At 38.7% G+C, this 26,394-nt stretch overlaps 1 protein-coding gene across 1 annotated transcript in view; it reads right to left on the bottom strand.

Moving 5' to 3' along the window:
* Positions 1-2,289: 2,289 nt before the first annotated feature.
* The window catches only part of XPO4 (exportin 4), a 68,233-nt gene continuing 44,128 nt past the window's right edge, over positions 2,290-26,394 (bottom strand). The window contains exons 8-23 of the mRNA XM_088522300.1: positions 25,371-25,528; positions 24,919-25,093; positions 20,431-20,607; positions 18,177-18,319; positions 17,933-18,078; positions 16,447-16,624; positions 14,614-14,773; positions 12,885-13,054; positions 11,800-11,974; positions 10,479-10,772; positions 9,726-9,906; positions 8,218-8,336; positions 7,109-7,239; positions 6,217-6,334; positions 4,915-5,007; positions 2,290-3,001 (exon numbers count right to left, since the gene is read on the bottom strand). Of these exons, the coding sequence (XP_088378426.1) occupies positions 2,804-3,001; positions 4,915-5,007; positions 6,217-6,334; positions 7,109-7,239; positions 8,218-8,336; positions 9,726-9,906; positions 10,479-10,772; positions 11,800-11,974; positions 12,885-13,054; positions 14,614-14,773; positions 16,447-16,624; positions 17,933-18,078; positions 18,177-18,319; positions 20,431-20,607; positions 24,919-25,093; positions 25,371-25,528 (2,616 nt within the window). The 3' untranslated portion in view covers positions 2,290-2,803. The remainder of the gene's footprint in view (positions 3,002-4,914; positions 5,008-6,216; positions 6,335-7,108; positions 7,240-8,217; positions 8,337-9,725; positions 9,907-10,478; positions 10,773-11,799; positions 11,975-12,884; positions 13,055-14,613; positions 14,774-16,446; positions 16,625-17,932; positions 18,079-18,176; positions 18,320-20,430; positions 20,608-24,918; positions 25,094-25,370; positions 25,529-26,394) is intronic.

The following is a 26,394-nucleotide window of genomic DNA, read 5'->3' as shown; positions in this document are numbered from 1 at the left end:
TGAGGGAGGATATCCAAGCCACACAGTTTACCTATATGAGCAGTCACCTACCCTGCTGAAGTATGAAATAAGGAAACTTATTCCCACAACCTTCTGTAGCAACTTCATAGATGTCACTAAACAGAAACATCTTTTCATTTGCTCTAGAAGAAAGATAAAAAAAGTATGGAAAGAGCAAAGTTGAACACACAAGAATGGAAGGAAAAAAAGGAAAAAATAACAAGATAGGAAGAATGTTGTCTAGAATAACATTACGCAATAAAATTATTTTTAAAAGACCCTTACTTGGGCAGCTTCCCTTTAATATATAACATCAATTTTAAATAAAGGGCAAAACAAAGTTATAAGCTATCATCAAAACTACTCTTTGAAAGCAATAGTTCATAATTAATTTAGCAGGTCTTGATACAAACATTGTGTGTCAGTGCTTCTGACAATACTCTGGGCCTGATTAGAGCACGGGGTTGCACATTACTTTATTCTGAGCATTAACTAAATTCATACTCCCAATCATCAGTTACAATATTCAAGAGGATTTCCTAATTTTAAGTTCATAAATATTTTTAAATATTGAGCAAACTTTAGGAAACGATGTCTGGGAACACCAGTTTTTCAGTCACACAACAAGGTTGAAAGTATTTGCCATTATCTTTTTGGAGACTATGGCCAAATTTGACACTTTTGAACCTCACAACAAACTAACAGGTCCTGCTGCTGCTTCTGTTCCTAGGCTTTAATGCCCCGCATCTGGGAGAGAAAAATTGAAAATCAAGTTTCAGAATTGCTGCACTACAGAATGCACAAATTCAACTTCTAGAAGCAGCTCTAACAACAAGCCAAAAACCCAAGCAGGAAAAAAAAATCTGATGTTGAAACAGTTTAGAAACAGGAGGATCCACTAGGACCATTATTATTAGTGCAAATGCACAGAAAACTTTTGAAGAGAAGGATTAGTTTCTTTTTCCAGGAAAAAAATGAGGGCCATATCCCCGTTCTAAAACACTAGGTAAATTGTCTTAGGAATAGAACATAGGTGGGAAGGTATATCATCTAACACATTTTATGGTTGCTTTTTATTGGATAAATCTGCCCTCACCCAGTTCTCATAAACATGCAGTTCTCACATAAATTAAAAGAGAAAAGTATCCTGACAAGATGGCATTTTTGGCCTTGCAGATCCATGCTTGAGACAGGTATGGATTTCACTAGAAAAGAAATGTAGAAAGGCCTAGGTTGCTTACAGCACAATAGTACAGATTTACGTCTTTTCAATTCTGACTATCGTGGCTAACCTTGAGATGAACAGCTGAAGGATGGCACAGATGCAAACATGATGCTATACACAGCCATGGAAAGGTGTATATAGTGTACATTTATAGAAAGGTCAAAAACGAACAAATAAAACCAAAAACACAGGAAACATTCAACAGCATCATCTAGCAGAGGTCTTAGCAAAAGACACACCTTCTCCTGCCTCCATGTGATTCCACAAACAAGGACTGTCACTAGACGTGCAGCCTTTACGTTTGCTTCAGTTTTCTCTGGCTCAAAAGCAGAGGCAAAGCCTGCCCAGCCACTCTCCCTCGTTGGTCCACTGCGCTCAGGGCACCGCCGCTCTGCTACGGTCATAGCTAAAGTGCTGTTATGAAAAACTGAGCAAGAGCAGAGCAGCAGGGAGGGCTCTACAGAAGCGGAGCTAGTTTCAGGAAAAGAAAAAAAAAAATCCCTCTCAACAGTGCAGATCTTGATCTTTCTCGACTCAAATCAGCTAAGTATGACCTTTGGGAGAAAGGGTTTCAAGCCCCTGTTCTAGCATAATTATTTTACCTAATGCCCTAACTTAAAAAGTTTGTGTAAGTCAATAATTTACACCTCTTGAGTTGTTATTGCTTTAGCAAACAGTTCAGTGTAGAAATACATTGCAGTCGTGTGCAACCTGAAGAAATCTAAACAGATACTGAAAGTAAAACTACACCTGAACCTTGCACTAGACACTCATTCCAAAATGACACATGGCAACATGAAGGGCTGCAACATGTACACAGCAGCTTAATGCCAACATCCTAACCCAACTCTGAAGACTCAAATCTTGCCTTAGATTTCTCATCTAGAGTACATGAACATTTTTTTTTTCTTTTAAATTAAGGCAAGGAAATGGCTACCGTTCCTAAAGTTCATTTCAGGAGAACAAAAATATACACCTTTTTTCTTCTGAACTTTAGGCAGCAGAACATAATGTAAAAACCTGCATTATGTTGAACATGCAACTTCAGGTTGACGTAGAAAAACAAAACTAAACACAAGTAAAATACCATTTGGTGTTTTCTTTTTCCATTGGAACACAAACTCAAACTTCAGAGAGGAAAAAATAAAGCTTAAAATCAGCTAAACTATTCAGAGCTCTGTATGTGTCTGCATCGCACTCTAACATGGTTTTGGGTAGGAAAAAAAACCTGTATGTTTATCCAGCTACTCATTTTAAACCAGTGAAGGGCAAAAGGCACCAAATTTATTTTTCATTGTGCCCATATCTGTTTGCACGTATATGGAAAGAATTTAAAGTCAGATTTTCTGTCCATTCTTTTCACACACAAGTATGACAGATTGCAGCTAACACATAATAGCAGAAGCTGATTCAAAGTTGACCTCTCCTATTCCACTGTGTTATGTTCAAACTTCCAGGCTCTCTAAAATCTGAGATGGCTGCAAAGAACCCAGAGACAGGTACAAGATTTAGTCAGCATTCAGCATTTCTCAGTGCATTTTGCAGAAAGGGTCTAAAGTAGGCATAGAGTTTTGTTGTTTATTTTACACAGAGAAGTCCACCAACATTTGCCATAAATTCTTCTAAACTCTTTAAGAAGGCCATCTTCTGCTTACGGTCCAGTGTGGGAGGAGTGCTGCTTGCAGTAAGCTTGTTGAAGGCATCTGCTAATCGCTGGTAAATTACTGGATCTTGTTGAGTTGATAGCAAAGTTTCAACTAGCTCTGAATATTCAGCCTGTTGAATAAACAACAGTCTTATTAACTTCAAACAAAAAATTGCATACAACTTCTCTTGCCAGGACAAAATCCAGAGTCAGGGCTGTGACAAAGAGCCACCAGTCCTGCTCTCCCTGCAGTCCAGTCTCACCCACAAGTGCCTTTCCCCTCTTCCAAAGCAGAAAAAGCCTTGCAGCCAGGCGAGTTTCTCTGGAAACCATGAGAAGCTGCAGAGCTGGGCACTGCTTTGGAATGCAGAGGGAGGAGAAGGCTTTTGGCACTCCCTTCAGGGTGCTTGCCAGCTGTCCCCTAGCACAGGCTCGTTTCTATAACCTGCACTTCTTCCTTCCTTGGAAAGGGCAGCTCAAACGACTGGAGCTACTCTATGTGCTGGACAAGGGCCTGGCTGACCAGGGCATCCATAGGAGGCCCCCAGTGCAAGCAGGGCGCACGCAGGAGGTGGAAGTAGGGCAGGGTACCCAGGAGGAACACAAACACGCAGAGAGGGCCATCAAAAAACAAAGTTCAACTAAACCTGAAACTGGCAAGGGACATGAAGCAGAGATTCTATCAGTCCATTAACAGTAAAAGAATAAAAAAGGGCAAGTGTTGCTGTATAGGGCAGGGGACAACACGCAAATAAGGCTGAGACACTCAATGCTTCTTTGCCTTGGTCTTCACCGACAAGTCTTTCCTCTTGTGACTAAAGGGAGATCAAGGAGGAGAGGAACTATGAGAAGGAAGGAAGATCGACTTAGGAACTGAGAATTCCTCTTGAGAAAGTTCAACCCATACAAGTCCCTGCGACTCCACAGAATTTATGCAAAAGCACAGAAGAAGCTGGCTGATGTCAATGCAAGGCTGCTTCCCAACACCTCTGAAAGATTGTGGAGACTGGAGGAAGTCCCCAGCTCTGGACAAAAGCAAATGTTGTACCGTTCTCCAAGAGGACTGGACAACTCGTGAAACTGTGGGCTGGTAAGTACCACTAGTCCCTGATGGGGCAAGAAGAAAGACTTCCTATAAGCCACTAGTAGGTACGTTAAGGAGGAGAGCAGTGGGGGTCGCCCTCCCTGGTTTCTGTAAGGTTTTTAGCAGTCACCCGTGGCCTCTTTGTAACCAAGCTGGGATGGTACAGTTTAGGTGAGGGGTCTATTACGTGAGTGAAAAACTGACTGAATCATCAGGAACAAACAGTTGTGGTCAATGACTCATTTTCTACCTAGAACCTGGTTCCAAGAGGAGCTCAGGGGTCTATCCTGGGACCTGTCCTGTTCATTACTTCATCAGTGACCTGAAGGATGACAGGAAATGCACTACCTTCATCTGTGGATGAAGGCCCATTGTGGAGTGTGTGTGAGGGGAAACAGCTGATGCATTTAGGAACAGGGCTGATGCATTCAGAGACCTAGACGGTCTGGAGGAATGGCTGACAAGAACTTCATGAAATTTGAAAAGAACAAATGCAAAGTTCTGCAACGGGAAGAGACTAGTGCCCTACAACAATATAGACTGGGAAGTGACCAAACAAACAACCAGTAAGTCAAAGAAAGGGATTATTTCTATTTACATGGCACTTCTTAGATTACATATGCCATACTCTATCCAGTTTTGGGCTTCCTAACACATGAAAGATTTTGATGAACTTCAAGTCCAGCCACCAAAACGGTTAGGGGCAGGAAGCACATAACTTACAAGGATAATTAAGCATTCAACAGCTCAGAAAGGCTCTGGAATATCCATCTTGCAGGCTTTCAAAATCAGGTTGGAAAAAAGCAACACAATCTATATTCAGTGTTGACCCTACTTTGAGCAAGAGGTTGGCTACAGATCTCCTGAGATCCCTTCCAATCGCAGTGATTCTGTGATTTCAGTCAGATGCACATTTGTCCACTCACAAGCAAGTGGTTTCCAAGTGCCTAAATGCCATACCTGATGCAAACACACTAATGTGTAGAACGCTTCACCTGCTGCAGTTGTCATTTCTGTATTGTGCTTCTGAAGTACCAGCATATCAAAGACCATCTGAAATCATAAAACAGGAGCAGTTATAGAAGTATTCTGAGATGTAGACTTAACTCTTTTGCTTTACTAACAACAGCTGTCGAACTTCACTTCTGATAATAATGAAGAACTTGCATTTACAAACATTATTTTATTTTTTTTTTTTAATTTTAGGTAGCAGTAATTGGAAAACAGGTTCTTTTAGAAGCTGAGTTTTGGCTTAAAGTCACAAATTCACACCTCAAAGCACTGAAAGCTACAGTGTTGACGTGTTTTCAGAAGGAAATAGCATCTCTTGCAGCTTTCCCCAAAAACCGCTGCTAACTCGGAAAAAAATATCTTCTAGAATAAAAAGAAAGCTTGTTCTTCAAGTTATGGAGATTCCCACAGCTCACAGAAAGCCAAAATGGGAGCAGATTAATATGGCCGATTATTAAAATTTAGAGAAAAGGCAGAAAGCTAGGTGAACTTAGAAGTAACACAAAAATGAGTAAAACTATTTGAAGATGTTTCTCATTCACTCAGTTTAGCTGATTCAAGCTCTTAATGAGCAATTCCCCCCAATAGTCTGGATGTCAGTTTGGCAAGAAAATGGAAGTTTTCAGAAAATTTGGCCTTAAGTGAAACTGAAATCTTTACTGAATCAGGAGAAAAGCACAGAAGTTCTCCAACTAGCTTAATCCTGATTAGCATGAACCTGGCTGTTCACTCCAAAATTCAATGTATGGTCCTTTTAGGATCAATGCATGGTCCTAAAAGGAAAGTCCCAAATATGACACTAGATTAAGAAAGGGCATAATTTATCAGATAAATTGAATAAATAAGAGCATTTTCTTTTTTTTTTTTCTTTCCAACTATGTTTTCTCTTGCCTAGACTTCAGTTCACACAATTTCTATTTCACAGCTTTTACAGCAAGTTTAACTGCTGATCACCTTCACTCTAGAACTCAGGCACAGAACACAGAAAAACACACTGCACTCCAAGAAGCAGAATCTTTTGTTGATTAGAGACAAATTATTTCCTCCCTCTGTGCTTCTATTCTCCTTTGTACTGTAGTCCGTGTCCTCCTCCTCCTTACAAATTCTCCTGCCAATTCTTTAAGTGAGGGTCTCTTTCTTAGTATTTCTGCATGGCAGCAATTAATCTTGTAAAACATGATCACTGCTCCGCTTCTTAACATTACCTATAAGCAAAAAATACCCCAAAGTAACATGAGATAGATAACTTACCTTAAGAAAGTGCCTTGTTGCTAGAAAGAGGGTTGAATCTGTTTCTTGTGCTTTTGCACACTGCTCTGCTAATGGTGTTACAGCCTCCAGGCAGAGCTGGCAAACCTCAGAGCTCATTCTGATAACACGTATTAAGGAATCAAAGTCAGATTTCAGTCTTGGACTTGGAGTAAAACATCCTCGACCCGTCACTCAAAAATGTCTTAAATTCTTATATGCTCCAAGATTTCTTTTTACTACAGCACTGTTAATAATATATAGCAATAATAAAGCAGACTATTGCAACTTTGTTGCCTTCTTTTATTAGCTACACACTCTAAGGTAACATAAGCCTCTCTGACATAACATTTTCAGAAAGAAGCCCTTATGGTCAAGCTCATCTGTTTCTGACACGTGCCGCAGATTAGTGAAAATGGTGCTCCCGTTATAAGAGGGAGAACCCATTGGCAACCTGACAGGAAATGCTCTGGAGCCAGCCCAATGGACAGCAGCAGTGTTTTGCATTGCCAGCTGAGAAACTAATTCAGGAATGGCTCTGGGATACCAGCTGGAGGCTTATGAAGTTACACACTCTGAAGTGAAGTAATGGAGGAGGCAGGAATGGCTGCCAGAAAAAACTTATGTGCTCAACCACTTAAATGCTGCATTTGAGCAACACGAGTCAGAGGAAACTCAGCTAATACGAGAATTGGAGAAGATGTTACAGTGAAACTTTCAATCATCAATGGAAAACAGAGATTAAAAGCTGATGACAGACACATAGTTATTTACACACACACACACACACTATACAGAAAATGAAAAAAACATAAAAGAAGAAATCAAAATTATAATGTGTTTTGTAAGATAACAAATCAAACATTTAAGCAGTCCCAAGCTCTACAAAGGATACGATGACATCCCTAACTCCAGTGAGTACATTAGGCTCTTAAAGAGGTCCTCTGGAAGCTGTGGAATTTTCTCAGGGAATATCTCACAGATGAAAGTGATTAATTTGTAATATTGATTACACAGGGATGGAAACTGTCAAAAGAAAAACATTATCATTTTAGATTAAGTAGCTTTATCCAGACATTATTTCCAGCTGCAAAAAGAGACAGGTCTGCTGCTTTCTCCTGAAAAAGACAATACTTATGGTAGACAACTTCAGAGTCATCAGTGGCTATAACTACATTAGCAAATAATGTGGTGTAATAGATGCAGATTTGCAAAGCCAAAAAGCTGGTAATGCCTCTGTACACATTTGTAGAGCTTTACTTCAGGGATGACCAAGTCTTGTGCTGTGCAGCAAAGCCTCATTAGCTTCTGCAGCACATAAGGGGTGCTCCTAGATCATCTCTTTTGCTTGGTTTTAGCTTTGCAGTGGTTAGGAGGGGACAACTAAGATGCACCCAAAAGGGGTGTCCAGACGCATGAAATACTGTCATGGTCACGCTGTTGTTTCATTTGTTACTGTTCTACTAACCAACTGCACATGATAACGATATGAAAGCCTACAAAAATGCAAAAAATAATCCAAGAGTTACTGTGTTCCTACCAAAAAGGCACTGCTATGCAACACTCAGCAGCTACAAAACAGAAATAGTAACTCACACAACATGAGCAGTTTTTTGGCCAACTTATCAAAAATAAAACAGTAAGTCAACAGCTCCCAATTTTTTTTGACTAATGATCACTGTTAATGCTCCCTATCAGAAAAGGGATTCCAGAACCCACATTTCAGTTTTGGCTAATTGTTAATCTACCCATATTCACTTATAGAGGAACAAAGTTTTGTCTTGTTTAGGCCCTTCTTGTACACATTTGGTATACATTTTCACATATATATTCTTCTTTTTCAAGCAATATCTAGAACTTGGGAAAAATTATTTGCCTTTAAAAGAAATGATAGAAAAAACATTCAATTTGTAGAAGTGGAATGCAATATAGAACCTATTTTTAGGAAGTTATTTCTATAACACTTTTTTTATTCTAGCAACTACATATTATAACTATACTTACCTTCAACAGATCTTGGGACATTAGAGGCAGGACTAGATTAACACCATATAAGACAACATCTGCTGCTGATACAGATCTATTTGTGGCTTGCCCAGGCTCATGTCCTCTAAATACTTCATCTGTAGAATAGATGAAATGTTTATATATATATATATAAAAGTAGCAAACATATTGAAGGAAGGGTCACATTTTCTTTAATGGAGACATTTTTTAAAAATAGAACTACTCCCCTCTTTCCAATTGACCAAAACCATGAGGCACTGTATTAAAATAGAAACTTATTGAGGAGAAACTGCCACATCGCTCTATACTTATATTCATTTCATAATCATGTAAGCACTTCAGGCACTTTCAAGAGTTACCTTCTACTACAGAAATCTGTATTTGTTTCTAATGATGCTTCATAAGCATGTGCATAAGCAGATAGTGAACAAATTATTATTGCATTTTTACACCAAATGTGTGCAACAGCTGCACCACAGTTTAATACATGAGGGGAAAAAAAAACAAGCTATTGAGGAAAATACTGTATGTTAAAACTTGACAAGACTGGCAGTTTGGCATCAACTGGCAGTTACTTTACTTTTATAAAACCTGTATTAATTCTGCAACAGTATCCAGACAAGCCTCAATATAGTTGATATGTGGGTATTATGTTTAGGCAGTATTCACATTCCTGTTTCATGGTGTTTTCTATGCAGCTAACACGCAATGCTTGGACTCAAAAGGGCTAAGTTACACGGTGCTGAATGGTCCATCCAGTGGACAAAGTCTCAGTCTGGTTCTGTATTGCTGTGCATGTGCAACAGAAAACTTGTTGGATTTGAGTCCAAGGTTCTCTCTCTTCCAAGAAGTACCTCAGAGCAGCAGTGAAGAATATCAAAACAATCCAGGCAGACTGAGTTTGTTATTGGTCTCATGTTTTCTGTGCAGCTGCACAGGACATGGAAAGATCTCCATCATGCCAACCTGTTTTCACTTATTCAAAAGCAATGCAGTATGGCCAGGTTACAGCTGGCAGCTCGTATTCAGGGCTAATGCAATTTTGGGTGGCAACAATATGAAAGAAAGCAACAGGCCAGAATGCAAAAAAAAAGGACCTCAAATTCAAACCACAACCACATAAAGTATGTTCTGTATATGAGGAACAAAAAAGAAAACAAAAAACAACCAACCAACCAACCTTCCCCTTCCCCTCCCCCCCACCCAGAATTGTAATAGTTCAGCATTCCACGAAATTTGGATCTTGTACTAAGATAATCCATCCCTCCTCTTGCAGTCATTTCTAGTTCTGACTTCTCTATGCCTTTTTTTTTAATACTCAACTGCTGCTACAAATGGGCCATACTGTGAAATGTTTCCTTTGCTACTAGCACATTAAATAGTAATTTTAATATGCTGATCTCATTTTCAATTTTGACTTTGCCTGGATTGAACACATGATCCCTAACATTTTTTACTGTTTAAGTATACAAGTTAAGGTTCATCAGTGCCCATCTGCTTCATACCTGTATCACTGAAATCTATGAATTCTTTTGACAGAAGATTAGTTAGAAGCTCCATGATAAGAAGGAGATCCTGGTACTGGTCTTCTTCTGCTGTAACATCTATCCGTTGTCGACCTAGATTATTCTTGGAATATACCTGAAGTAGAGTTAGGCAGGCCTCATACAAGTTCATGGCTTTGGCCTATTAAAAAAAAAAGTAATAATAAGAAAACCTCTATGTGCTAAAAATTACATACTTCGATATAATATAGTGTTATATGGTCAGTGATAGTTCAAGGTTTTAATTTCAGTTATGCTACCCCTTTTTTTTTCTAACAACCACACACAAAATCATAATGGATCGGCTATTTCAAATAATAAGAACACTTACAGCCATGTATTGACATGCTTTTGATTAAAACATCACTTTTATCAACATCTCAGTCTTAAAAAAGATAATTGCCAATAAAATCCCTAAAGAAGTCATCTCTGCTACCAAATTTTGCAGCCATAATTCACTGTTAGTCCATGCGTAGTTTGGAGTAGGCAGAAACGTTTCTAGACACAAAAGCAAAATTAGCCAACCAAAGACCAAAGTGCCCTGCACCAACTCAATTTCCTGACAATTTCTTGGTATCATTTGTACCGTATTTAGGACCAACAGGTGTTCCTGTAAGCAGTTTTCACCCTGCAGAATCTAAAACATCACTACAGTTTGTTTACACGCACACACATACCCTGCCTTCCCCTCCTCCTCCTTTTGGTTGTATTTACCTCTCCAAGATAGCAAATTTGCTTATGTGCAACTTCAACAAAGACTTCTATTATGAGATTAACAGTCTCTGGGGTGTTTTTGTATACTTCCATTAAGCCAATGCAATTATTAAGGAAGTCCATTAGGAAATTAAAGAGAATTGCTACATTATCAATCTGGGTAGCCTCAGCAATGCCACAGAGTGCTTCCAATGTAGCTGTGATTTCCTGCTTCACTTCCTCCTCTTGACAGATCTGCTGAAAGTTTTCTTGGTTTATCACATTCAAGAACCGCTGCTGAAGTGGCTGAAGAACCTCAAAAAGACAAGTCACACTGAGATAAGCACCGTATTATATGAATCAGAGTGCAGCTTTAAGTAATTCAGCAAACTACTTTGGCACAAAACTACAAGAACCAATCACTTCCAGATTGCAGTGGCTCAGTTAGGTTATTATGTGTCACATCAGTGTCAACTGAAACACTAGTGATTAATGATTCTCACTGAGCATTATCACCTGCAGGCTGGTTTCAAAAGCAGCACCTACATAGGTTATTTTGTAATGTATACACACATGAAAATACATTCCCTGACTCAACATTATTTGATTCTGTTCCAAATTCAGTGCCAGCAAACAAGAAGTTGTTCTGGGGCATCAATAAAAGTCCTAAGATGTTCACAATAATCTTTGTCATAGTATGATTCTGTATAGTACAATCTCTCTTATAACTTTTCACCTATTTACCAGCCCATATGATTGTGTTTGTAAACTGAACCATTTAGAAGTTCCCATAAAATAGTTAAATGCTTCTCCCAATTACTTCCAGTGCTTGTGATCTTACCCTTGATTACTCATTTCACCCCTTCGCTAATAAAACTGATTAAGTTTCTCTCAGAATGCTTTATAAATTTACATGATGCTTCCTGACCACATTTCTGCCTTCCTGGTAATAGATACCAGAGCTTTAAAGGCATTAAGGTGTGAAAATGCTGATAAGGGGGCTTCATTATTTTTCATGTGTTGTGGTGGTGGGGAGCGTATGTTTGTGTGTGTTTTTAAACTTACTGTCATTACCATTAAGTCTGAAAAATTTAATAACACCACCAAACTTAAAAAGGAAAAAAAAAAAAAAAAAAACATTTTGGGCAGCTCGCTGGTGCCCAAATATATAACTACTGACCTCCAGAGAACCATAAAAGAAGTCAGTATCAGATGTTCAAAAGATTCTGCAACAGCTGACTTCATCATTGCAAAATTTCCTAAACTGACTTAAAACTCACCTTTAATTCCAGAACTGTATTACTTGCTCAAGTAAAAGTAACAGAAGCATCAAATAGCTTACCTCTGTCCAGTACTGTTGTTTTGTTTCTGTGTCCATATGAGCAAAGCCTCCTAAAACTAAAGCTTTCATTAGTGTTCTTTGCACAGAGCTGGACAAATAGTGAAGAGGAGGACTTCGCCTTGCAAATTGTTTAGCTAAATTCCACCAGTTTTCACACTGAATAACTAAGTTTGCCCTAAAAGGGAGGAAAAAAAAAACAACCCTTTAATTAAAGAAAAAGCTTCACAAAATTGAATGAACAGACATCAGCAGTTGTCTTTTTATTTTATTTTAATTCTTTTATTCTAAGACTAAATAATTTTTTGACTTTCATTTGATCTCCCATCTAAGATTTCTAACACATGTACTCAATAAAATGGCTCAATTCATTTGGGAGAAAAAGGGAAGTACTCTAGTTTTACACACATGCACACAATTAATAGACATATTACATGGATTAAAAGCTTAGTCTCATTATGTCATGATAAAGGAAGCAGTTTATTCCTGAAGTAGCTCCTGTGGGCTTTAAAAATCTTTTTTTTCACCCCCCCTAAGAAAATCTCAAACATTTAATTCCTCAAACTTCAGAACAGTCTTTCAAAAGAATTGTGAATTCATGTTTACACATTTAATTGCATGTCAATTCACAAGAAAAACATTCAAGAATTGCTTGCTTCACGATTTCTAATACCGAAGAAAACTTTCCAATTTATCTGCCAAATTCTAGATAATTTTACAATTTTACACTGGCTTATGCTGATATTTGACCTTTCAGTCTTAAGCCTCTTGTTCAGCACAAATCAGCAACACCCCCAAAGCCCTCGCAATAAGAGTGGAGACCAGGAGAGTTTGCCTTTCTAGTGAGGCACAAAGGCAGGGGAAGGAGAGTGCACTTCTCAACAGTAACAAATTAGGTTACGTTTTGTCAAATCTTAGGTCTCACTCCTCGCTTTGCCACACCATTTTTTTCCCATTTATGGCAGGTTACTAAAGTCTTTTGACTTACAGACACGAATATGAAATGCCCCAGATCTGGATTACTTTGGCCAAAAAAATTTAAAGGAAGCAAAAGAAATGTTTTGACTTCCAGAGGTACAGCAACTTACCGCTCTCTCCTTTCCACTAATGTTACTAGCAGTTGTACAGTATCATTTGCAAGGTCCTGCTCTGAACTCCACACTGCCAGGTTACTGATCACTTTTTCTAAAAGGTAACCCACAATCCATTGGGAACCCTCTGTATCAGCACCAAATGCTGTACTAAATGGCAGACTTATCTATAAGAAAAGCATTAAAATGAGTGAGTTTTACAAAAGCCAGAACTCAAACGTGTATGGTAATCAGTCAGCAAATTCTTTTCAGGCTCTTACTTCCCTATTTAAAATACACAAAAGTTACATAGACAAAGGCAAAGCATACCTGGAATAGAAAATCTTTGCCAAATTTCCCCTTCAATTTTAAGCACAACATCCAAAAGAAAAAAAAAGCTTAAACCTCATTACAATTTGAGCATGACTAGCTTTTAGTGCTAATGAAAGTTTAAAAGCTTTAAAAATTAAAAGATCCCAACTTCACCTCCCAAAAGTAGTTCTAATAATTTATGAAGAAATTCCTTAAAATTAAATAATAAAAATGTTAGAAATATATCTAGCTCTTAATCTCAGAGGTCAGTTTTGTAAGAACTTATTTTCATCGCAGAGAATTCTTTTCTGCAATGTTCCTTCAATCTCTATGGAAAGGGGCCACATTCTGGTCCTAGCACATTAACATCTGCTTGCTTGAAACTGAAAAGTTCTCCCATCTTTATAATAAAGTTTCTGAAGAGTGAAACTCAAAGACTTTTAGTAATCGTGCATAGGCTTCATGACAGCATACCACAGTTATACCTAACTTGAAACTCCTAGTATTTTCATGACAGAGCGTAAGATTTAAATAAGAGTCCAATCACATGAGATACCATGGGTAAACACAAATTAAATGTGTGCTTTACCCAGATATTCTGTTTTGTTGCTTTGCATTGTTTTTCACGTACTCCAACTCTTTCCCATCTGAATTACAAAATCCTTGCTCTACTTTAAGTAGAATAACATGTTTTGAAGTAATCACAAGCCTTTGGGATCCCCAGTTTGGTTAAGGAAAGCCTTCCTGAAGCGTTAGTATTCTTAGTTGCTTCAGCAGTAGAAAACTCTTCCTTCTTAAGAGTTACCAGTCAGCAGGACCTCCTCTGGATGAGTGGCCTCTGTTAGCCAGCTGGGTTATAGTTAGTTCTATAAGCAAAATAGTGATCAAGGCCTAATGATGTTTAGTGCTGTCCAAACCAGTACCAAATTGCCCCTTACAACATAAATCAGCAAAGTAGACTGAGAACACGAGAGAGTGGGGAGAGGTGAGGCATGAGCATGACGTTAGCCAGTGTATAACCACCTTGCAATAGTGTGAAATGTCTAGTTCCAAATCATCATCAAGTTACTGACTGACCATCACCCACCAAGCACACACACTGTAGCAGAGATGGCCCTGTAAGAGCTGATGGATAGTGAGAGGCACTCAAAAATCACTGCGCTTAGCGAGTTCTACCCAGGAAACCGCTTAAGAGAATACTCAGTTACTTTGCTACGCTAATGGCTACAGAAATCACCTTTATGGCAAGATGTGCAAGTAGAGTCCCCTTACAATTTACATTCCTACTTAAAAGAAGAAAAAAAATCCACTTTCATACCAATTCAACCATAATATCTCATATACTAAAAATACTTAATTGAAGCTTAAAATAGCTACACTGACATCTGCATTACTGCTAATACTCACCAGATGGTTCATACAGTTGTGTCCTTACCTGATCATACAGCTTTTCGTCCACCAAGAGGTATGTCTTTGCCCAGCGCTTGAGGAACCATACGATATCTTTGCCCATCTGGGGACTCAGAAGATGTGTGAGATTTGCCCTTATTGCTCGAGATTCTACTTCTGAAACCCTTAAAATAGCAGATAACAACCTGCAGGATTTAAAATTAAGATGCCATGAGTATTTTGTGGGAAAGCAATGGGACTGCATACCAAACACTCATTTTTTTCCCATAAAATATAACGGATGAAACAAGGTAACAAAAATTATTTCATCACTTCACTCCAGCAGGGTAAAGAGCACCCGAGTTTACTGTCTTACATGGAGAGATAAGACAGACTAGCAAATACAAAGTCTGAATATGCATTTAAAGATAAGGCAATCATCTTCAACTATGAAATAACTGTAACCAGAGAACCCCTGCCAGCATTCTTACATCATGGGAATGATGAGAAATGGGAATTTTTCCAGCTGGATCACTACCTGGTGTGCTTGAAAAGCTTTATTTGCAAAGCTTTTTGCCTTTCTTGCATCAACCACTTTAGTTACAAAGCTTGGACTAAGTGTGCAGCTTTCACAGTGTGATACGCACTAAAGAGCAAATACAAAAATGACCACTTGCTTTTTACTGTTTTTATTATCACAAGCAATCTGGACTAGATGATCACCAGATGACTGCATGAATACAGTCACTCCATAAAACTGTATTAAATATTAGCTTTTATAGACTACTCATTCATAAATTTGATAAGAATGTGATAGTCCTCAATGAATTTAGGAGCTGATGGTGGTCCAATTCTTCAAGAAGTTTTAGAGCTGGAGACAGCCTCAAATCTCTTCACTTAGATCTGATTTTACTCCCATTTTCACTGAGACACTGCATCAAGAAATTTCATTTCTATTGACTTCTTCCTGTAGCTTGGCTAGATTGGTATGAATAAACAGTATTCAGACTCTAAATTAATTAACCCATGAAGCATATCTTTGCCGAAGAAGAGTCATTTTTCTAGCCTCTAGCAGAAGAATAAAATGCAAGCACACAACTAATCTTGGGTGAAGATTCTTCCATGTCAGCTAAAAATGAAACATGGTCTTCTCAGTTTGCATCTTCCATCATCAGGACTCCTTTGTGGGTATTACCATCTTGCAAAAAGAGAATGGAAATCCCTTATGCTGCTCCTTAGGCTAATATTAAAATGCTTACAGAAGTGACAACAGTCTTCCCCCACTGATGGCCAACCGAGCTATTACTGAGGCAGCAACTCGTGCTTTGGAAATCATCTGCTTAGGCCATGCATGTGTGAAATTCATTACAGAGCCTATAGTATGTTATCCACCTGTGTTGATTTTAAGGAGTCTTCATTAATTTAAGCCATTTTGAGGCACTTATTTCAAAGACTTGGTATCATGTTCTCCGGTACGACTATTTGCTCATGAATCATCTTAGCCTACTCATCCTCACTCTGAGCTGTAACTGTTTTGATGCTTTACTTCCATTCTTCCTCTTAATCCTCCTGATGAAGGGATCCCCTAGATTACGTCAACTTGGAAATTCATCTATAGTCATTCTACTTTTCTTTACTCCCAGAAAATGGCTTCACCTTTTCTGTCTTGTCTTAACCTCTCTCCTAAAATTGCCATAATATGCCTGTTATAAAAATCACTCTTATAAATTATTTGCTCTTAAACTAGTGAAAAGACACATTTCTTTTCCAACTTTAAATGTTTATATGTTACTTTTTTTTTAATTTGCAGAATTCCACACACACTCCCACTTTCTCTGAAAAAATATCTGGCATACTTCAGTGCACGATGCATTCTTACCTAATTACAGAATCTGTTCTGTTGTAACCTGGGATGGAAGATGCCTTTTCTCCTGGAGATCCCAGAATTTGAAGTGTTGTATTGATGTCAACCTCAGTTGAATGCTTAATGGAATATTCCATTACTTCTGGAGGTATTAGCGGAGTCTCTCCCTGAGTATCATTAGCCAAGAGGTAGCCTTACATTAAAAAAGAAAGAGCGATCACAAATTTCTACCCTACGGTAACTTATGGCCTTTGATTAGAGAATCCATTGATTTAACTGTAGACATGGCACTAGAATCAAACATTTGTAGAAACCCTGACTAACACTGCTTACACAAGGATATCTAACTTCAAATACGTAAAGCCATACCGCAGAGGAGAAGCTAAAATGATAAAAAAGACAGACTGAAAAATAAGCCACGAATTTAAAAACAAAGAGCAGCTTTGCTCTTTGTGCTCGTGTGAAAGTTCAACAGCTTTTTCTTCTATAGGATAAAAATAATTTTATACAATATTTTATAGCCACCTTTTTTCTTCTTCGGTCACGTGATAAGAAGTGCCCTAATTATACAGTTTCCCCCTATCCAGGGCTTCTGTTCTACTAACATTTCAGATCTGTTAGAGGGTTTCAGACACTCAAAAGACATGCTGTAACAAAGGAGTAGTAACCGCAGATGAGGTGAAGCAAGAGTTTTTACAGTACAATATGCTGTTAGGCAGACAGTTAACATTCATTCCAGATTCAGTCACAATATTCAATGTCTGGCCTTATAACCAGCTGACCTACAGATACAAACTTCACCCCACAGTGATACAAAAATATTGTAAGCGTATATATGTCAACTTCTGAGAAGTACTACTACATCAGACGTTCACAAAACATTTCATAATGGAATATACATTTTTCCTAACAGAACACAGATATTGCTATAGCTACTATTATTCTTTACAGACAGATGTGAGATCATTCCAGCTAAAAATCAGAAAAAAAAAAACAAGAAAAAAACAAGAAAAGAAAGAAGTTTCTATATTCAAGTTCCCTGAAACATAACCAGACATCAATACACAGATCAGCGGCACTGAGAGATTGTGGAATTTGCTCTATTCGTTGCCATCCTTGAGTAAAACCATTCTCCTGATCTCATGCTGGTTCCTCGACACAGTTGCCCGACCCCAGATAATACAATTGAAAGCTCAAAAACAGACTGATTACTTGTTCAAGTCGACCAACAGCACACCTCGAAAACATGTAAAATTAAGTCACAGGCATTTTCAAAAGACATACCTTATTCAAAGATTTAATTAATCTTAAATACTACCCTCATAGTACTTATGGCAGAAGAAAGGAAGATGATTTTTTTTTGCGACTAGAATATGTAAGATGAAAGCAACATAAAGGATTAAATAGATAGTCATTTGCTAGCAGTGGGCAAATTAGTATTTTTTTCATAAGATGTTCCAGTTTCATTAAGAATAGGCACTGCTTAAAGCTGTTCACTAACCTGTGACTAAAATAAGCCAATGAATATCCTCATACAGGTCATCAAGCACTTTATTGTCCATTGAGCCTGATGCTGGTGAGGCGAGTAACTGTTGCTGATGTCTCTGCAGCTGCCCATGGAGCCTTGTCACTCGGTCTTCTAACAAACTGCAGACAAAGAGCAGTAAAATCACTTTGCAGAGTCCTTAGAGGTTTTTGCACAAAGGGGCTTTCCCCATTTGGTGGCTTTTCTCATTCTGTCTCACCTGGTGAGCAGAGGAATGCAGTGCTCCGCCGCGATCCTGCCCAGCATGCCCACGCTGGCCAGCTGGTCACAGAACTGCTCTCTGTCGTCCTCCTGGAGCTCGCTGATCTCCTCTTCTTCCCGAGAGGCCACGCCGTTGGCCGTCTGTTGGGGTTTTGCAAGTGACCAGTTAATGTCACATTTTCCAAATACCATCACCACATTTTTGTGCATCTTCTTATTGTCTTCTTTCAAATGTTTCTTTTTGTTTTGCGTGGATGGGCAACCAGATCAAACTAAGTTAGCCAGAACAGTAAAATGGGGCAGTAAACTTTGCCTCATGGTATTTCCAAATCAGCATTTTACATTAGCAAAATGCCATTTTGAGTTCACTGTACATTTGCTACTGTTTCCAACAGTGCTCTCAAATCCAAAGATCCATTGTTAGTAAAGAGTCACAGAAAATAGTTACAAAAATTGATACTTGTTAATAAGAGGGTAAGTACAAGCTGGATAAAAGCCACACAGGTTTTGCACTCCACAGCATGTACAAGTCAAGGCCATCAAAAGCATCCACTGCTGGAGGTAAAATACAAAGTTCTGAATGAATCTGGCTCACAGAGCTGGTCCATAAATCCACTGGTCTGAAGATTGTTGAAATATATATGTGATTTGAAATGCCAATGTATCAGGCCAAAAGCCATTTTAAACCCTGAAACTTGCTTGTTTTTTCCTCGCCTATGTTTAGTCATACAAAGGTATTTTTCCCAGTTCTCTGAGATCTTACATGAGTCACAAAATGAGGTAGGATTTATGTTATAACCTCAGAAAAATTGAAAGCAGATTAAAAAAAAAAAATGACATTTTTAAAAACTTATTTCTTACCGAAATCTCACTCTGATTTTTCCAAAGCTTAAGTCCTTCCTATATCATCAAACAGCTACACAATAAATTGGACCTCATTTCCTTAAGGAAACGTACGTAGAAGCCATATATTATTTTTTTCTTAATTATGTTTTAAACATTGATAATAAAAAAATTAAAGGATTATAGTTTCCACAACTGACAAAGTAAAATAAACATGACAGAGAACGCTATTGCTCTGCATTTTTTTCCTCCAAAAGCTCTGGAAAATTGAATGCACACTCAATTCTTCATCCAAAGTGCTTTTAGCCCATCTTTCCTTTATCTAACCCAGCAAATCATTCTCTTTTGGCAACTTCAAAGCTGCAGCTGTTTATGCAGAGCGAGTCCCCGCTCGCGGAGCGGGGCCGGCGAGTTCCAGCGACCGCTTTGATATCTAACAAGGAGCATTCTGAAATGCCAGCTGTGGCTTTTAAGAGGTTGCCCACGGGATAAGTGACTTATCTCACAGAATGACATGAATTAACCTGTATATACAAGTTATGTCAAGCCCGCCGGACATGAATTCAAAGTTCTCTCGCGAAATACCTCTCTCCGTGCTGGCACTGTTATTGCCATCTGCTCCCTATCAAGATATCAGAATTAGGTTTTACATTAAACTTTTCAGAAGGAGGTATCTCGGAGATCTCTGCACAGCCTCAAAATTAGGGAGAATAATATATTCAGTCACTGAATCAAATCTAGGCAATAATTAACTCATTTAGAATTTACCTCCAACTTTCTATAGTAGAATCTGTTTCAGTCAGATGCAAACTCCTGACAAAGAGACTTCTTCTCCAAGTCAAATAATTTTAGGTGTTCTCCAAAATGGTCACCTCAAAATTTCAATATAGAATTCATATACTATTCTATTCAGAAGAACCACATAGGATTGCAAATTTTCCTCATAGTTTGTGCATAGCTATATTGTTTTCGCAGACATTTTTACATGTCCATTTTATTTCAAAATAGACCATTCAACTATATTTTAAGGATGATGTACAGAGAGGCAGCAGCAGCGCCCAAAGACTTGCAATTTCAGACTGTAAGATACTAGTCCAGTTTAGTCACCCCATCCTCTGGGATGGATCAATAGTATGAACGGCAATTCCAGAATAATGGGTTTTGTTTTTAATTGATATCCTTTTTGGAAGTGATTTTTGACTTTTGTATAGCATTTATTTCTCCTTCTGAAAGAGAAGCGGACTGAAACAAATCACATTTTCGTAAGAAATTCAGCAAGTTTTTTATTTCTAATTGAAACCATAAATAATGATTCTATATTAGCTCCCTTGAGGTAACAAAGTACCACACATCAAAAGAAATGTCTCAGCTACTATATATAATTAAGAACCACTAGAGTGAGGGCTTACCAAATTCCTTGTACCATCAGGAGCAGCTAGATGGCACTGAATATAAGAATTAAAAACCTGAATGGCATGTCGGGTAAAGAAGCCTTTATGGAAATGTTTGTCATCTTGTACCAAAGTCAGCCAAGACTCCAGCAACTTATCATATGCTTCCATATACACCATATCATCTTTGTCAAGCTGCAAGACATGAAAGAAACAGATATTCTTCTTAATACTGAAGCAATGTTTAAAAAGTCACTAAACTGTGGAAGGATAGCCAGGAAAAACACAGATGAATGGAAACAATAAATGAAAAGGTTAATGTCATTTTCAGGCTTGTTTGCTACGTTTTTAGTAATTATCAAAGTGTTTAGCTCCATCTCTTCCCCTAATGCTCAAAAATCAAAACAGTCTCAAATTAAACCTGGAAGATACCTGATACAGGCAATAGCACCCACAATTACCTACACATGAAGAATGCCAAAGCACCACTAGTAAATACATATACATACATACATATATATATATGTATAAAGAACTGAGATGTTTCTATTTAATTAGGCAAAACCATGTGCATAGATATTTATACATATTCTGCTATTTTTAACATTCAGAGACAGAAGAGATGCTAAGTCTGCTTGAGGGAAGCACTGTAAGACTGCGTGTGCTCAAGAAACCCTGCTACAGGTAATCAGTTCTGTTGATGAGAAGCAACTCAATCCCATGGACAGAATACATGGGTGCAAATCCAGAGAACAAGCCAGCACTTCCAATTGCTTGATGGATTTTAACTAAAACACCATCTTTTCATTATTCATGTCTTTCTATAAACGTGTGCTACGTAAGTTGCAAAGGGAAGTAACATATGTTTATACCTGCCTGGGTTACAGGAAAGCAAAGCAGCCCTGTCTTCTGAAAAGGGTTTTAAGTGAAGGTATTGACACTTCCTGAAATAAGGCAAAAATTGAACTTCACTTCGTAACCAAATGATTCACATCAACTTAATTACGACTGCATGCACACTGGAGATTTTCTGCTATGTATGGCAGGACTCCCCTTTCCTCTAACAGGTTTCTCAGCTTTTAATCAATCAGATCACTCACACAAGTTACTTAAACATAGCATAGCTTAACTTGATCAAATAAGGAACTATTAAGGTCTTAATTATGCCCCGGGCGGAAGACTTCCAGTTCCCGACTTCCAGCAAAGTTATAAACATGCCTGGATGAACAGGCAAAGAAAAGAAATCTGGCTGGATGGCATAACTGGCATCATTTTGGAAACATTTAAAAATATTTCTACAGCATCATTCTCCAACTGCAAAGTGGTCATGATTTACAGAAGTTACAATATGGGACACTCATGGCACTCTGTAAAAAGAAAAGCTGAAGATGATGAGAAAAGAGGCAAAGTTTTATTCAACATTCACAGAATAACTATTCAGGAGAGATGTCATTATCTTTTTAAAATTCCACTAAAGGACATAAATATTCATGGCCATTCAATCTTGAAATATTTAGTCACGTATGTAATCCAAGTTGTATGTAATTCAAAAAGAATTCAGAGCACAAACCAAGAAGCAGATATGCCCTTTTGTGAAGCACAACCCAAGTCAAATCCATCTCTTCCTTCCTTGAGAAGCTAATGCAATAGATACTGCCATGAATAAAGATTTTGGCACATTATGGCATTCTCATAAGGAAATGGAGAAGTAAGATTAGAAAGTGCCTCCATAAAGTACATGCACAACTAGCAGAAATGCTTTGTCCGTATCAAACAAACTGGGTCACAAAGAAATCTTAGTAAAAAGTCCCAGTCCTTGTTTCAGATGAGTGATTCAGATGACAGGATCCAGCTGGGCCACCAAACTGTTTCATGGCAGACAAATTATAAATGACCTGCTGCAGTGTGGGCTGCCAAAATGTTTTGATGAACCCAGCAGAAACTGCAGCACTTCCCAGTTCACACCTTCAGCAGGGGCAAGATACAACCAGTGAGCAGAGGCCTAATTCCTCCAACACAGGAAAGGAAAACTAGTACTTCTTCCTTCATAGTCTATCCACCATTTGAATAAAATATTGCAGGCGCCTTCTCCCAGAGGCAGTGTCACCGAGGGAAGAGACGCCTGTCCCCAGCGCTGCCGACACCGACCCCGTGGCCAGCCACGGGGGCTGCTCAGGCAAACGCTCAACCTTCCCTCAGTCAACCCCAACAGGCAGCTCCGTGTGAAACAAGCACCTCCTCCTGAGCTCTTCAGGTTTGGGTCCATCTCTCTCTCTTTTTTTCTCAGCAAAGGTCACTATTAGCAGCAAGTGCCACCAGCAAGCGAAGCGGACTGGGCATTACGGGCTGGGATCTTCTCATTTTGACAGTCTCAATAGGTGGCCTTTGGCTACACGGATTCCTGGTGCTTGGTGGGATTTCTGCAATGTTCACATGAGCTGCTTGGCTAGCATGTGTGGTGACAGAAACATTGGGAAAGAGCTTTTGGCACCAGCAGAGCTTACCAAGTACGTCTGCCTGCGTTCAGCCGCGGGCCGGCGTCGTGAAAAGCTCCACGACTTTATCTCGGTGCTCCACGGAGCCCAGCACACAGGGTGGCTCCTCTTTCATCAGAAGCTCTTAGCTATAAAAATGACGTGAGCTCAATGTCACTGCAGGCAACCCAATCTAGACTTGAACGAAGACATGAACCATGTCCGGGACTTCCCCAGGCCACAGAGGGCCTTCAGGGTCTCCTAGTTGTATTTAAGATGACCATATCATGTGGGCCACAGGCACCAAGCAATAGCTCAGTAGGCTGTGTAGCAGGTCTTACTGCTGATAAACTGTTATGAGAAGTTTTCTTGAAAGTCCACAAGCAAAGAATTCTGAAAGATCCTGAAAATCAGAGAAACAGCATGAAGTTGCAGTGCACCCTATATATCGTCAAGACCTAGGACACAAGCGAACAGGTAAAAGTATAGTATTTCTTTTACTACAGAATGATTTAAGGATTCAAGGGAAGTGTGCAAACTCCCTCAAAAAAGAAGAGTCACGCATTTTATTTTTCTGATGTTGCTGAATCTGTGAACATTTAAGTCTAATACTGTAAAGACTTTCTATAATCCCATAGTTTTCTGCTGAAGAAATTAGGCAGCCCTAGCTCATTAGATGCAACCAGGCAGCCATTCCCAAAACCCAAACTGTTTGAGGAAGCTTCTGCTGAGAGATGAACCGTTCCAGTTGGGATATACTGTGTACTCCTGAAGTCCAATGTGGCTGCATATTCCAGCTCTCATGTAGCAAGAGGCTAACAGATGAATGAATATATGTTCTCTGATTCCCTTAATTGAAATAATTGGTATCCATGATTCTTCTGAGTATTTATATAAAGGCTTCGTGAACACGCATAAATGTGCTGGCAAGATTTTTTAAAGATTTTTTAAGAATCTTTAAGATTCTAACTGTAACCACCAGTTTCTTGGCTGAAACAGGAACACTGCAACGTTGTGTGAACACTGAGCCAAATGAAATACATATGAATATTGCAGCAAATACATCAGTTCCAACATTCTGCAATGAAGCTTAACACACTTGTGTTCTCCTCACTGGTAAAAATACTTGCCTGTCAACTTTATAACTAAGTACTTCTATAAACACTTTAAAATTTGAGTATCAAAACAGACAGCCATATTCTACTGCAATGATAATCATGGTAAATTGGCTAACATATTTTTAGCCTTAGTAAAAATATTTTAATCAATAACTACCACGCACAAATAGTCCTGATGCTGGATTATTTACCTTAATAAAGTTTGTTGTTGCTGTTGTTGTTTTTTTAAGTTAGGTATCCTCAAGAGTTTTTGTTTTTAATGTTATTGTGTAGACAGAAGATAGAGAAGTACTACTGAATGTTATAACTGAAGTTTCAAAGTAAACAAAAGTCCTGTGAATTCCTGTGCCAGATAAATACATAGAATTATCTTCTGACCCATGTCAGTAACAGTGGCAATTTAAACAGCTTAGTAGTGTAGGGTTAACAACAAAAGATCTTAACAGCTACATCCACTTAAAAGCGGAGTCCCTGGCTCGTAAGCCCTGCCAGCAGTAGTTTCAGCCTGTCTGTATGTGCTCATATAGCCAGGCTAAGCTTTCAGAGCTGCAGCTTATTAATCACCTACAGCAGCTCTCAGAGAAGTCCTATGCAACCCAGTCAGCAATATTTAGTCTTACTTTTGTTTAATAAAATGACTCTTTTAAGAGAAGAAAAAATACAAAGCAGGTGCCCTAAATCAAAACAAAGCTTTGCACAGAGACTGTAATCGTTCATTATGTTTCTCGAAACAAAACCACAAACCTCTCAGCTGTGATTTCAGTAATATATAAACAACCACAGATTTTCAAATGTTATAACTGCATAATATATAATACCAAAAAAAAAAAAAAAAAAAGCCAAAGTCTCATATCACTTAGACAAATAAAACGGGAAAAAAAGAGAACACTTACTATTTGAGAACAGATACTCACCACTTCTTCCAAGGCAGCACTTCTCCCAAAAGAACAAGTGAGGTGTGCGAGGCAGTTAACAAATGAAGAGAAAAGTTCATTTGGAATGGCAGTTAAAATATTGCGAGGAAATACGGTTATCAGGTTGCTGATAATACTGGAAATTCCCACTGCTTCAGAGTCTTCTATTTCAATTCTATACATAGAAATGGCAGTTAGTATTCTGTCACTTAGAAAAATGCTAAAAGCTAATTGATTTTGTTGACACATTTTCAACCAGTTAGTCTGTTTCTTGTTATTTAAGGACCACCTACTTTAAACTGCATTTAAAAAAAAAAAGGTTTCAATAATCCAAAGTGAACACAAATTTCACCAGAACTAAGCAACTCCTACCCCTTCTCAACATGCATACAGCATGCTCCAAACTAAGGATTACAAGATGCCATCTAAATTTAGAGAGCAGGCATACATACCCATTGATAGTATTCAGTAATCCCTCAATGAAGTGTGCCAGGTAATCGACTTGGGAACCTTCATCGGGAAAGACCGGCCCATGCAAAGAGGCCAGCTGGGCGAGGCACTGCAACGAGTCTTGGGCCATATCTGTATCCTCTCTGATTTTCCGATGTACCTTTCAGGAAGCGAGATAGTTAATAATACATGGAAAAGAGAATGTTCTTGCAACAGTCACATGGCTCTCGATCCAAAAGAGCACACACCAAAAAAAGCTTACTCTAACTCCTATTCAAGTCTGAAGCGGAAAGGTTTCTACAACTCTAAAAATCACAGTAAATGTTAAGATTGCATCGTAGTTCACAAATGTCACAAGCCATGAATTAATCCTCTGAAGCTAATGCTTAGCTAGGTCTTACCTACATTTTGAAAATTGAACTGTCTACTGAATGTTGTGTCTTAAGGAGAGAAACAGATGCCAGCCAGGCAGACATACTGCTCCTTCTAAAAACAGCAATAATGACAGTCATCCCTATTATGCTAACTATGCCTAGGCTACAGCGTCGTGCTAAAGTTAGTCAACAAGCGCAGTCAAGATCCTACAGATGCTCCTTCAGCAGAGGTAAACACTGAAGACGTGCACAAAAACGAAGGCATCACTTCCTTGGCAACACCCTGACATTGTACAGGGCCAGCAGTGATCTTGGCTCCTTGGGCGACCTGCTACGTCACCGCTGCTGCTGGCAAAGGGGGCGCGACGCGAAGCTCCTACGAGCGCAGTGAGCACAGATACCTGCTGCAATCTTCAGGCATGGATGTGCAAGACTATCCCCAAAGGAACCATGCCTTCTACTTTTTCCACATAAAATTGACTGAAAAATAAATGTGGGGTAGTTTTTTCTCCCTCCAAAACAAATTTAGTTAAAAACATTTCAATGGTGTTACTAAGAGTGCAATTAAAACACCCTACCCATTTCTCTATGCTTTAGAGTTCCGGTTGCATCCAGGTGGTAACTGGATGGATTAGCTGCACGGCTAACTTCT

The sequence above is a fragment of the Tinamus guttatus genome, unplaced genomic scaffold (genome assembly GCF_059628265.1).
Source record: "Tinamus guttatus ecotype Peru unplaced genomic scaffold, ASM5962826v1 Tinamus_guttatus_pri_ptg000150l, whole genome shotgun sequence".
NCBI classification, from domain to species: domain Eukaryota; kingdom Metazoa; phylum Chordata; class Aves; order Tinamiformes; family Tinamidae; genus Tinamus; species Tinamus guttatus.
Note: the sequence above shows the minus strand (reverse complement) of the source record. Positions and strands in the feature narration are given on the sequence as shown.